The following is a 12,185-nucleotide window of genomic DNA, read 5'->3' on the forward strand; positions in this document are numbered from 1 at the left end:
AAATCCTTCTTCTTTCCATATGAATGGAAAAGTGTCAAATAATCCTTTTACACAATGAACATTCAAGGGTATAATTTCAGATTTATTCCAATTAATTTTATAACCTGAAAATTTACCAAACTTATCAATTAATTCCAATAAAGAAGATAAGGTTGACTCTGGATTTCTCAAATAAAGCAAAATATCATCAGCATAAGCCGAAATTTTATATTCCATATCTGAATATGGAATACCTTGTATCTCCCTCTTTTGCTGTATTGCTAACAATAAGGGTTCTAATACAACATCAAATAACAAAGGAGATAAAGGACAGCCTTGTCTAACTCCCCTCTGCAATTGAAAACCATCAGATATCTTATTATTAATATTTAGTCTTGCAATCGGGAAGCTATACAATGTTTTTACCATTTGTATAAATCCGGAACCTATACCAAACCATTCTAAAGCCTGATACATAAAATTCCATTCTACCCTATCAAATGCTTTTTCAGCATCTAATGAAACTGTAAAAGCCGGTTCATCCATTTTTTTTGATAAGTTTAGCATGTGAAATAATAGTCTAGAGTTATTAGAAGAATGTCTTTTAGCAACGAAACCCGTTTGATGCATGTCTATAATATGTGGGAGAGCTTTGGCTAATCTCAAAGCCAAAATTTTCGCCAAAAGTTTATTATCAACATTTATCAAAGATATAGGCCTGTAGTCTGAAACCAAAGTAGGATCTTTATTTGGCTTAGGCAAAACAATTATTATTGATTCAGCCATAGTACCTTTAATATTACCTTTTATAAGTTGTGTCTGATATAAATTTAGTAAATGTGGGGAAAGGATATTTTGAAATGTTTTATAAAATTCTACTGTATAACCATCACCACCTGGAGCGGATCCAACTCTAAGAGATCTCAATGCTGTTTCTAATTCTTTTAAAGATATAGGTTCATCTAAACTCCGTTTTATATGATCAGGAATCTTAGGTCCATTAATTAAATCTAAAAAATTTTTTCCATCTTTTTGTCTCTCCAAATAAGGCTCGGAAGAATACAGGTCCTTATAAAATTTTAAAAATTGTTTTAATATTATATTTGTTTGATTTGTTATTATACCATTATCATCTTTTTTTCCATTAATAATTGTTCTTCTTTTTTTTGCTTTAAGATAATTTGCCAATAATCTCCCCGCCTTATTAGAATTTCCATAATACATTGTTTGCTTGGAAAACAAATCTCTTCTTATCATTTTTGAAGTTAATTCATTATATTTACCTTTTGCTTTCAAAAGAGCTTGCAAAACTTCATATTCCCATTTACTTACCAATTTAGCTTCTAATATTTTTATTTCTTTTTCTAATTCTATATATTGTATTTTAATCTGTTTCCTAATAAAAGCTGAATATGATATAATATTACCCCTCATAGTTGCTTTAAATGCATCCCATACATTCTCTATAGATGTATCCTCCATTAAATTTATTTGAAAGAAATCGTTAATTTGTGTTTTAAAATTTTCCAAAAATTTATCATCCACAAGCAATGCATTATCAAATCTCCAAAGAGGTCTACCATTCTCTAGTTTATCTAATTGTAATTCTATCCATACTCCCGCATGATCCGAAATAATAATAGGATCTATGGAAGCTTTAATCACCTGTTGCACTTTATTTGTTGAAACAAAAATATAATCTATTCTTGAAAATGATTTATGAACCTGTGAACAAAATGAAAATTCCTGATCATTAAAATGAAGAATACGCCATATATCTTTCAAATCACATGATTGAACCAAATTATCTAAACCTAAAGATTTAATACTTTTACCTGGTTTTTTATCCAATAATGGATCCATTACAGCATTAAAATCTCCAGCCACCACTAAATTAGAAGCAGCCAGTGGTAATAACATATTCTGTAACTTTTTAAAAAATTCTGATTGATTCGAATTAGGGGCATATATATTAAACAACGTCAGGGCATCATTTCCCATACCTATATCAATATGTATCCATCTTCCATGTGGATCTGAATTTTTTACCTTAATCTTGGCCATACATTTTTTGTTTATAAGAATTGCTACCCCTGCTTTTTTACCCTCTGCTGGAGCAAAAAAACATTCCTTTACCCACCCACCCGATAATTTCTGTGATTCCTTTATACTAAGATGGGTCTCCTGCAGACAATAAATATCCGCATTTTGCTTTTTTAAAAATGCTAATACTTTTTTCCTTTTGATTACGTGATTCAGGCCATTGACATTAATAGAATATATCTTAAAAGACATTATATATTTTAATACTTCTCATTATAATCTTCCTCTCCTCTTCTTTTATATTTAGAATACAAATTATGTTTTTCACGACACACATATTTACCCCTAAAATATCTAATCCCTTGTTTATTTTTCCCTTAATCATTTTAGTAAATACTCTCATTTTCCCTCCCTTTCCCACCCAATATAATGGCTGCTTAAGGATACACATTGGAACTGTAACCCGAACATTCTCCTCCCTCCTAGGCAATCAATATTCAATTTATTTCCCCTTCAAAGTCATCAAAACCCATCTAAATGTTTTATGTTAAAATATCATAGGTTCTGGTTTAGCAAGAAAAGCTCTTAATTTTTCTGGATCTTCGAAATACAAGGATTTATCTCCAGATGATACTCTCATTTTTGCCGGATAATATAGACCATATTTAAAACCTTTTTCTTTTAGTTGAGGTCTCATGTCTAATAGTCTCTTTCTTTTATTTGCTGTGTTTTTAGCAAAGTCCGGCAAAAACCATATTCTGGAACCTTTATAATTTAGATTTTTGTCTTTCTTTGCTGCATTTAATATTTCTAATGCTTGTTGGTATCTAAGCATTTTGAAAATTAGCGGTCTTGGCCTGCCTTTGTTTTCCACATTTTTAACTGGGATTCTATGCGCCCTTTCTATTTCAAGTGGTTGTTTCAAGTCCAGTTGTAATATTTTTGGAATTAAATTTTCTAGAAAAAGGATAGCATTTTTTCCTTCTAAGTTCTCTTGTATTCCAAAAAGTTTAATATTTTTCCTTCTTCCTCGATTCTCATAATCTTCTAGTTGATCTTTCAATTTATTCAATTCCAGGCTGTCATTTTTGCATCTATTTGCTTCACTTTCTATAACCTCCATTTTTGATTCTAATTCAGTTGTTCTTTTGTTATTAACTTCCATTTGTCTGTGGATGTTTAATATTTCTTCCTTCATTTCTGACATATTGGTTACAGTTTCCTTAAGCATTTGTTTGATTTGTCTTAGTTCTTCCATAACTTCTGCTTTACTCAATATGTCAGGTTCTTCAGCAGGAAGTGGGATCTTGCTTGGTGTTATTTGATCTTGTTTCTGTCTTTTTGCAGACGTACCAGCCTCATTTTTGTTTTGTCTGGTACTTGCCATGTTGTTGTTTTCTTTTTCTTTGGTTTTACTTTCTTTATATTTATTAAGAGACACAATAGTCTTTTTCAGTCAAATTCACTGTAATCTGTCTTGTTTCAGTTTTTACACAGTTATAGCTTTTAGAGCAATAGTTTTAGAATAGCATTGAAACTTTCTTTTTTCCTCCTTTGGTCAATTCAATTTTTTTTTTTTCAGCCTGCCCTCACTGTCTCTCTGTATCAGTCCAAAGAAAAGCCAATAAGAAAAAAACAATTATCTTCTCCTCAGACTTTTTTTTTTTTGTCAGCAGTTTTTTCATCCGTTTCCTCTGGTTTGTTCACATATTTCAAAATCTCTCCGTTTGTCTCTTTTCTTTCAAGTCTTCAATTGATATCAATATCGCTATCAAATTGTCTCCGTTGATGAATAAATCCTTTTTTCTGTTATCTGACTCAATGCCGATCCAACGCTGAGAGAAAGCAAACAAGAAGACTGACCTCAGGCAAAAATATCAGTTAATCACTCAGGGCTCCGTTTCAGCTCTAATCTGGAAATGGCTTCTTAAAACCGCCACACTTAGGAATTCAACTGACAGCATCCACGGTCTCTCTTTTACTTTTTTAACATTCGTTAGTATTTTCCCCTTTAAACAATTCTCCTCACAGTTGCAGCTTTGATAGCATTAATATTTAAACTGCCTTTAAACTTCTTTTTCTTCCGTTAGCCAATTCAATTCTTTATCAGCCTTTCCTCACTGTTTCCCCACATCAGCAGAGAGACAAGCCGTTAGAATCAGCAATTTATCTTTCTTTAGCCCCGCTCTCTTCCGTGTCAGATCCTCTCAATTCTTTTCCTCTGGTTTGTTCAAACTTCAATAATTTGCCGTTCTGAGAAAGCTGCAAGTCAAATCTTCAACAGCCTTCTCTCATTTTCTCATCATCTCTCAAATCGGCAAACAATATATTCTCACTGTCTTTTAACTTTTATGACCTCCTGTACCATCCGATTGTATTCGGTGACATTTCTTTTCCCTTTTTTATATGTTTTCTGCCTCAATGCTACGCCGATTCAGCGCCGAGGGAAAACAATCAAAGTATCAATCATTAATCTCTCAGGGCTCCGACTCAGCGCTTCAAACCGCCGCAGCCCAGGAATCCAACTGACAACGGTCTCACACTTTTTCAACGTTAGTCAGTTAATTTAATTTTTAACAGCTCTCCTCACTGTCTTGTCATATCACCACACAGAAAGACCGGTAAAAATTAATAGCCTTACTTATCTCCTTCGTTTCAGATCTTTTCTGCAATTTTTTTCAAATTATCTTCTTTTATATATTTTTAAGTTGTTATCTTCAGCAGTTGATTTCTTGAAAAATCACGTTGAAAGGGGAATTTTTATTAATTTGCTGCCTATTTGAGAGGAGCTCCGTGATCACACATCCATCTGTGTGTGCGGTAAGCCACGCCCCTCCTCCACATGTGTATTAAGATTGGGAAAAGTATAACTTATTCATTATTATAATTTAATAAAGGTCCCCACACATCCTTAAATTTATTATAATATCCTTTTTGAACTGCCAACGCTCTTTCCATTTTATACACATGACAAACTGAAGACCACCAAAAACAATAATTCAGTCTTTCCAATTATGTGTTATTTGTTGGATGGCAACTCCTGTTAATATCAATAAAAGCTTGTTATTATTAGCAGATATTTGACATTTAGCTCTCATAGACATGCCAAATAAAATTGTGTCATATGACAATGCTACATGGTTCTCTAACAAACAATTTATTTGATCCCAAATAGACTCCCAAAAAGCCTTAATGAATGGACAATAAATGATCTAAAGTTCCAGCTTCAAGATGACAATGCCAACATCTATTAGACTTAGAGCAATCCAATTTTTGTAAACGAACTTTCAATTTTCTGTAAATAGTTTCACTTTTTGAAGTGTTTTACATGCAAAATGTTATTTATATGGCAGTTCAAATGACATGGAAAGTGCATAGTAGAGTCAAAATACTGATGCACACAGAACTTTATTTTTCTGTCTCCATCTGCTGGTTATTGGGCACACCCCACAGGTTCTAGAGTGATCTGGTGTGACTAAAGGACAGAAAACGAGCAGATAAGACCTAATTTATCTTTTGTTTTATCCATATTACCAGACACAGCAGTATGAGATGCATTAAATAGCAGCACAAAATGGAGAAACCCCTTGGTGATGATTTGAGGTTTATCAAGAGAATAAATAATAAAAATGTTACTATTACTTAGTGTTTTTGCTTGACTGTATCTCATCAAGGCCCCCTATTATGGTTTTCTCCTTGGAATCTTTATTTTCCAGATTCCCCAAAATTCAGGCCAGTATTTATCCTGATTCTTCTTTTTATCCCAGGACAAGCAGGCAGCCCATTCTCACATATGGGTGACGTCATCGACGGAGCCTCGATGCGGAAACCTCGCAAGCAGACTTGCTTGTAGAAACAAGAAGTTTCAAGTCAGCCGCACCGCGCATGCGCAAGTGCCTTCCCGCCCAGCACAGGGCACGTCTCCTCAGTTCTCAGTTTTCCATGGAGCCGAGAAGTCCTTGTTTGACTCTCTGCGTTTAACTTACTTACGTCGTGCCTTCTCTCACTGCAATTTGTGTTCTTTTTCTTCACGAATTGCTGTATTTCTTTTATTTTTAGCTTTTTTTTTTATTTTTTTTATTATTTCTTCCGTTTGACTGCCGGAGCAGGCCACTCGGCCGCAGCCCAGGGGCTTCAACTTTGCGGCAGATGTTTTTCCTCCTATGTCCCGGCCAACAACAGGCTTCAAGAAGTGTAGCCAGTGTCAACGTGCGATTTCTCTCACGGACCCACACAGTAGGTGCCTCAAGTGCCTTGGGCCAAACCATCATCCGAAGTCATGCGAGTACTGTGCTATTCTTCAACCTCGAGCCCTTAAACGTCGTCTATTTTCAGTGGAGAAGCTCTTCGGGATGGATTCGACCACTTCCTCGACTCCAAAGCTGACCTCGGTCTCGCCTTCGACCGAGGTTTCTCCTGCCTTCACTGCTTTGACCTCGAGCCTCATCAGACCTTCTTAGTTTGCAGCGGCTCTTTCCTCGACAATGTCTGCTGTATCTTCCCCTGTATCCTCAGGTCAGATAGCTCAGCAGAAAGTTCCAGCGGTGGTGCTTAAGGTGCCTAAGACTTCCAAGTTGAAGCACATTTCCACTGCCTCTGTGGAACCTCCAGCCAAAACAGGTGGTCCGATTTCAGACGCGGATTCATCCTTGCCGGCTTCTTTCCAGACCATATTAGAGAAACAATTCATTCAGTTCCTCATTAATATGGGACCAAAGCTTGTTACTCTTATCCAGCCTGGGCATTCTGCAGACTCCCACGAGGTCGAGCCTCTTCCTATGCCTCAGTCTGAGCCTACACACTCTATGCAGGGAGCAGAGTCTCTGCGAGTGTCTGGTCTGGCATCTATTCACCTTAAGCAAGGAGCAGATTCTTTGCAATTGCCTCGACAGGAATCTTCACACTCCATACAAGGAGCAGAGTCTTTGGGAGTGCATTTAGATTCCTCCATCAAGCCTCTGGAGCTTCGATCCACAGCTTCCAGCCCTATCCATTCCTCAGTGGCATCGACTGCTTCCATCTCTGGGGGTGAAGTCTCCTCTATCTTCGAGACCTGCTTCCAAGCACCATTCTCACCGATGATCGAGGCCTTCCTTGAGGCATACATCCAGGCATGGCTCTTCTTTCAAAGAGCGTCCTTCTTCAACTAAGCCTCGATCTACACCTTCTAGTTCTACTAGACCATCGACTCCTCGATCGAAGTCTCCACTTCCACACCGTGAGGACTCAGCAGTTTCAATTGCTTCGTCCAAGTCTCTCTCTTCTTTTGATGCCTTTTTTCCTGCCAAAGCTTCATCTTCGACCCAGGCTGCCTCGACGACCTCGAGTCCTTGTTGAGGCAAGGCATTGGCGGATCAGCTATCTTTCTCTTCATTTCTTCTTCAGATGGCTATTGACTTGGACCTTCAATTGGATGCTGGTTCCAAATACTCTAAGGAGTATCTCGAAGTCATGCATTTTCCTCAACCTCCGTCAGAATCACTTAAGCTTCCTCTTCACAAGCTTTTGTCTCAGACTTTTACCAGATGCCTGAAGAATCCTTATGCACGAAGAGTCAGTGAGCTGCAAGCTTTAGTTGCTGATCCACCTTTCACTGTGTTCCATCATGACAAGGTGGTTCTCCATGCTAATCCTAAATTCCTGCCTAAGGTGGTTTTGGAATTTCATCTCAACCAATCTGTTATTCTTCCAGTGTTCTTTCCAAAACCTCATTCTCATCTTGGAGAATCAGTTCTTCATACTCTGGTCTGTAAACGTGCTTTGGCCTTCTATTTGGAACGTACCAAACCACACAGAACTGCTCCTCAACTTTTTGTCTCCTTCGATCCAAATAATTTGAGACATCCTATCTCTAAGCATACCATCTCCAACTGGATGGCTGCTTGTATCTCCTGCTATGCCCAGGCTGGATTACCCATTACAGAGCAATGGCAGCTTCAGTAGCTTTTCTCATATCTACACCTATTGAGGAAATTTGCAAGGCTGCTACTTGGTCCTCGGTTCATACTTTCACTTCTCACTATTGTCTGGATGTTTTCTCCAGATGGGATGGCCATTTTGGCCAGACTGTATTACAAAATTTATTCTCCTGAATTGCCAACACTCCCACCATCCCATTCTGGTTAGCTTGGAGGTCACCCAAATGTGAGAATGGGCTGCCTGCCTGCTTGTCCTGGGAAAAAACGCACAGTTACTTACTATAACAGGTGTTGTCCAGGGACAGCAGGCAACTATTCTCACAACCCACCCACCTCCCCTGGTTGGCGTCTCTGCTAGCTATCTGAACTGAGAAGACGCGCCCTGTGCTGGACAGGAAGGCATTTGCGCATGCGCGGTGCGGCTGACTCGAAACTTCTAGTTTCTACAAGCAAGTCTGCTTGCGAGGCTTCCACATCGGGGCTCCATCGATGACATCGCCCATATGTGAGAATAGCTGCCTGTGCTGTCTCTGGACAACACCTGTTACGGTAAGTAACTGTGCTTTTTTTTTCCTATAGACTTTACTGAATTCAGTAGCAGGGTAAAGATTGACATGAAACCAGCTAAATCAGATCCCTTTCATTAATATCATGTGCCTTCTAACATCACAGATTCCCATCCTGTTGTCCACGTGATCACCTCTAGGGGTCAGGATTGGTCAGAACACGAGATTGCCATGGAGACCAGCCCGGCAATCATTTACCAAGACATAACCAGTGAATCCCAGTCAGCAACATCTACAATCAAAGCCCTACTGGAACTCCAGCAGACAACAGGTGTGTATAGGGAAGATGTCCATAGATGCAGAATTACTGCTACCATGTGGGCAAAATTGAAATCTTTAACAAAATGATATCATGCTTTTTGTGCCTGTTTTGAAATTAGAGAATGACATGGTGACAAAATTCATCACCATTCCTGTCCCCACGGATAACTGCGGGAAATAATCCGATGTCATTTTTTAGTGTCTATTTCAGCCTCAGTCCTCCACCAGCATTCTTCAATGCAAGGCCTGAGGGTCAGTGGCTAGGCCCATTAATATACTGATTCTTATGTGAGCCAAGTATAGAATAATGAAGCCATTGTGACATCACTGCTGAGGTTGGCTCTTAGGCATTGGTGGAATGAGGCATTATGACATCACAATCCCTGCTCTGGAATGTTGCTACTCTTTGGGTTTCTATATTATATAGAAAGGCCTTAACCATATATCAACCCTATAAATGTAAACAAAATAGATAACGGAAGATAAATCTATTGAATATATGAAATAATCAAATCATCAAAACTAACACCATTGAATACTAAAATGAAAGCCACTATAGCATCTAATGTAAGGAGTCTGAATCAAAATATTATCATGAATATTCAAATTACGATTGAAATTAAGTCATAGTCCTAATTGAATATTTAAATATTTAAAGAAAATTGTGGTGGACATATCATAAATTATACAGACTTCAGTCTTTGGAACCTCTTATGATGTATACCATTTCAAGTTCCTGTCTTGTATATTGTTATAATCATTTATGTCCACCACCTCCTACCAATGAAAAATATTTGAATATATTAATTATATTTATTACATTTAATAATTATAATTACTTTTTTAGCACTCTCCAGACCAGTAGAGGTTAATCTTTACAAATGGGTATATATCCAATCATGACCAGCAGGTGGAGACTGAAAACAAAACTGTGGGACAGTATATAATATACTCCCTTCTCTATTTACCTCAGTCTTCTTTCAGTCTCCAGCAGGTGTTGATGTGATCTGTACCCATCTCCCTTGGTAGGGCTGTTGGAATTTGTTTAGGGGGATTATTGTCCCTGTTTTTGGCCGGACGGAGCTTGGGAGGGCCCTGTTTGGGGGTTCGTCCGACCTCGGGGGTGTCAAACCCGGCGGGTCTCGAGCGGGGTCCCTCCCCCCACTTCCTCCACCTCCCCACATTTTTCTAGAGGAGCCTCAGCGGTAAGCCTTGCCCCCTAAATCAAGCAAGGCATAGTGCTTCGAGAGCCTGTGGAGTCTGTTCTGTAAAAAAAAAAAAAATCCTGAGGTAGTGCTGGTCTGGAGGGTTGTTTCCCTTTAAGAAAACTGTATTTTACTGTATTTTTTCATCTAACCGGCACTTTTTTATAGCTAGGTCGCGTATGGAGCAATGAGCACTTCTAAAGGGAAAAAGTGCTCCAGGCGTGAGGCACTCGCGGCCGGCCTGTGCAAGCGGTGTTCAGGCCGGTGCGGTGGAGGAGCTCCGTCGGCAGCGGCTGCAGGCGCCCAGAGCTCCCCGCCGATGGTGCCTCGCGAGTCGGCTGGGAGCAGTGGGGAAGCCCGGTCTTCCCCAACTGCCCACGGAGGGATTCCCCGAGCCGCCGACGGTCGGGTTATTGGGGATTCCCTCTCAGCTGATGTTTTGACAGCTGATGCCGGCTTGCCTGTTTTAGCGGCTGGGACTGTTCAGGTTTCTCAGCCGCTACAGGCTATGGAGGGAGCATTTTTGGCGGGAAAGTCGCCATCTTCTCAGTCTGGCCCCTCCATTTTGTCTTCCACCTCAGGTGACCTTCCCCCTGTATTGGAAAAACAGGGGCAGGTTTCTGCTGGGTCCCCTGCTGTGGCAGGGAGTCCCTTGGGACCCTCAGGGGGTTTTTCTCCTGATTTCTTTTTTTCTTTGTGCAGAGCCTATTTTCAGGCGGCTGGGGGTCCCGGATGCGCTCAGGGGGTTTCGGGGAGTGGGGTTTCCTCCGCGCTCCCTGCGGCTTTGCCTCTCTTGTCTGTTGTGGCGTCCCCTCCTCCTCCTCCCTTGTCCAAGCGCCCGCGGGTGTCGTGGGACGAGGATTTATGGTCGGAGGAGCGTGTCGGTGTGGATGAGGACCTGGACCCTTCTGAGGATTTCCAGGACCCTCTCGAGGGGACGGCCGCTGGCGGCGGGTTGTCGGGTTTCCCATCCTCCGGCGAAGAGGCGTCCGTAGTGCGCCTTTTTCAGAGAGATGAGCTGCCGGACCTGATTCAACAGGTTTCTTCGGTGTTGCGTTTTGAGGATGCGCCGCCGGAGACTCCGCGTGTGGGGGACCCTCTGCTACGGGGATCCGTTCCGTTTCCCGCTCTTTTCCTATGCATCAGGATATTCGGGATATTATACTGGAACAGTGGAAAACGCCGGAGGCGCCGTTTCGTTTGGCGCGCAGCATGGCTCGTTTGTATCCCATCCCAGAGGGGGATCGGGCTACTTTAGCATCGCCAGTCGTAAACGCGGTGGTCTCGGCGATTTCTAAGCGGCATACCGTGACTGTTGAGGGCGGTTCTGCCTTGCGGGACTCTGAGGAGCGCAAGTTGGAGAACATCCTTAAGCAAGATTTTCAGGTCTCTGCCTTTGGGGTCCAGGCGGCTATTTGTGGGGGGCTGGTCGCTCGCGCCGTGTTTCGGTGGGCTGAGCGTGTCCTGGATCGGGAGTCTGATGACTGGTCTTTGGTGGATCAGGAGGTGGCGAAGATTGAGATGGCTGCCTCGTTCCTCTCAGATGATCTTTATGACTTGGTGCGGATCTCGGCTAAGTCTATGGCCTTTGGCGTGGCTGCGCGGCGTATTTTGTGGCTGCGCGCTTGGTCGGCGGATGCTGCATCCAAAGCTAAGCTTACTAAATTTCCCTTCCGGGGGTCTTTTTTGTTTGGGGAGGAATTGGATAAGTTGATTCAGACTCTGACGGACTCAAAGGTGCCCCGTCTGCCTGAGGACCGTGCCCGCCCTGCGTCTCGGGGTGGCGCTGCCCGGGGGCGTTTGCGGGAGTTTCGCAAGTATCGCCCTGGGCGTGGGACTGCTTCTTTCCCGGCTCCAGGGTTTTCCCGGGGTCGGTTCTTCCAACGCATGCAGCCCTTTCGGGGGGCCCGTCGGGGGGCAGGGAATCCCTCCGCCGGTTCCCCCGCTTCCCGTCCTGCACAATGACTCCTTGCCGGCGCCCCCTTTGGTTCCGGTGGGGGCCCGGCTGCGCGAATTTTTCCCCAAATGGGCCGAGATCACGTCCGACCAGTGGGTCCTGGAGGTGGTGCAGGACGGTTATGCCCTGGAGTTCGCCCGCTCTCTGCCGGACCTTTTCCTCGCCTCTCCATGTCAGACTCCTTGGAAGACGCAGGCTTTTCGCCAGACCCTTCAGCGCTTGATAGATCTCAAGGCAGTTGTTCCGGTGCCCCCTT

General features: G+C 41.8%; 1 protein-coding gene across 10 annotated transcripts in view; it reads left to right on the forward strand.

Annotated features, from left to right (window-relative positions):
• EMSY (EMSY transcriptional repressor, BRCA2 interacting) overlaps positions 1-12,185 on the forward strand; it is a 140,348-nt gene that overhangs the window by 82,032 nt on the left and 46,131 nt on the right. For all 10 annotated transcript variants that reach the window (XM_033949278.1, XM_033949288.1, XM_033949284.1 and 7 more), the window contains one exon: positions 8,613-8,777. In XM_033949278.1, the coding sequence (XP_033805169.1) occupies positions 8,613-8,777 (165 nt within the window). The remainder of the gene's footprint in view (positions 1-8,612; positions 8,778-12,185) is intronic.

This window comes from Geotrypetes seraphini, chromosome 6, assembly GCF_902459505.1.
Source record: "Geotrypetes seraphini chromosome 6, aGeoSer1.1, whole genome shotgun sequence".
Taxonomy (NCBI): Eukaryota; Metazoa; Chordata; class Amphibia; order Gymnophiona; family Dermophiidae; genus Geotrypetes; species Geotrypetes seraphini.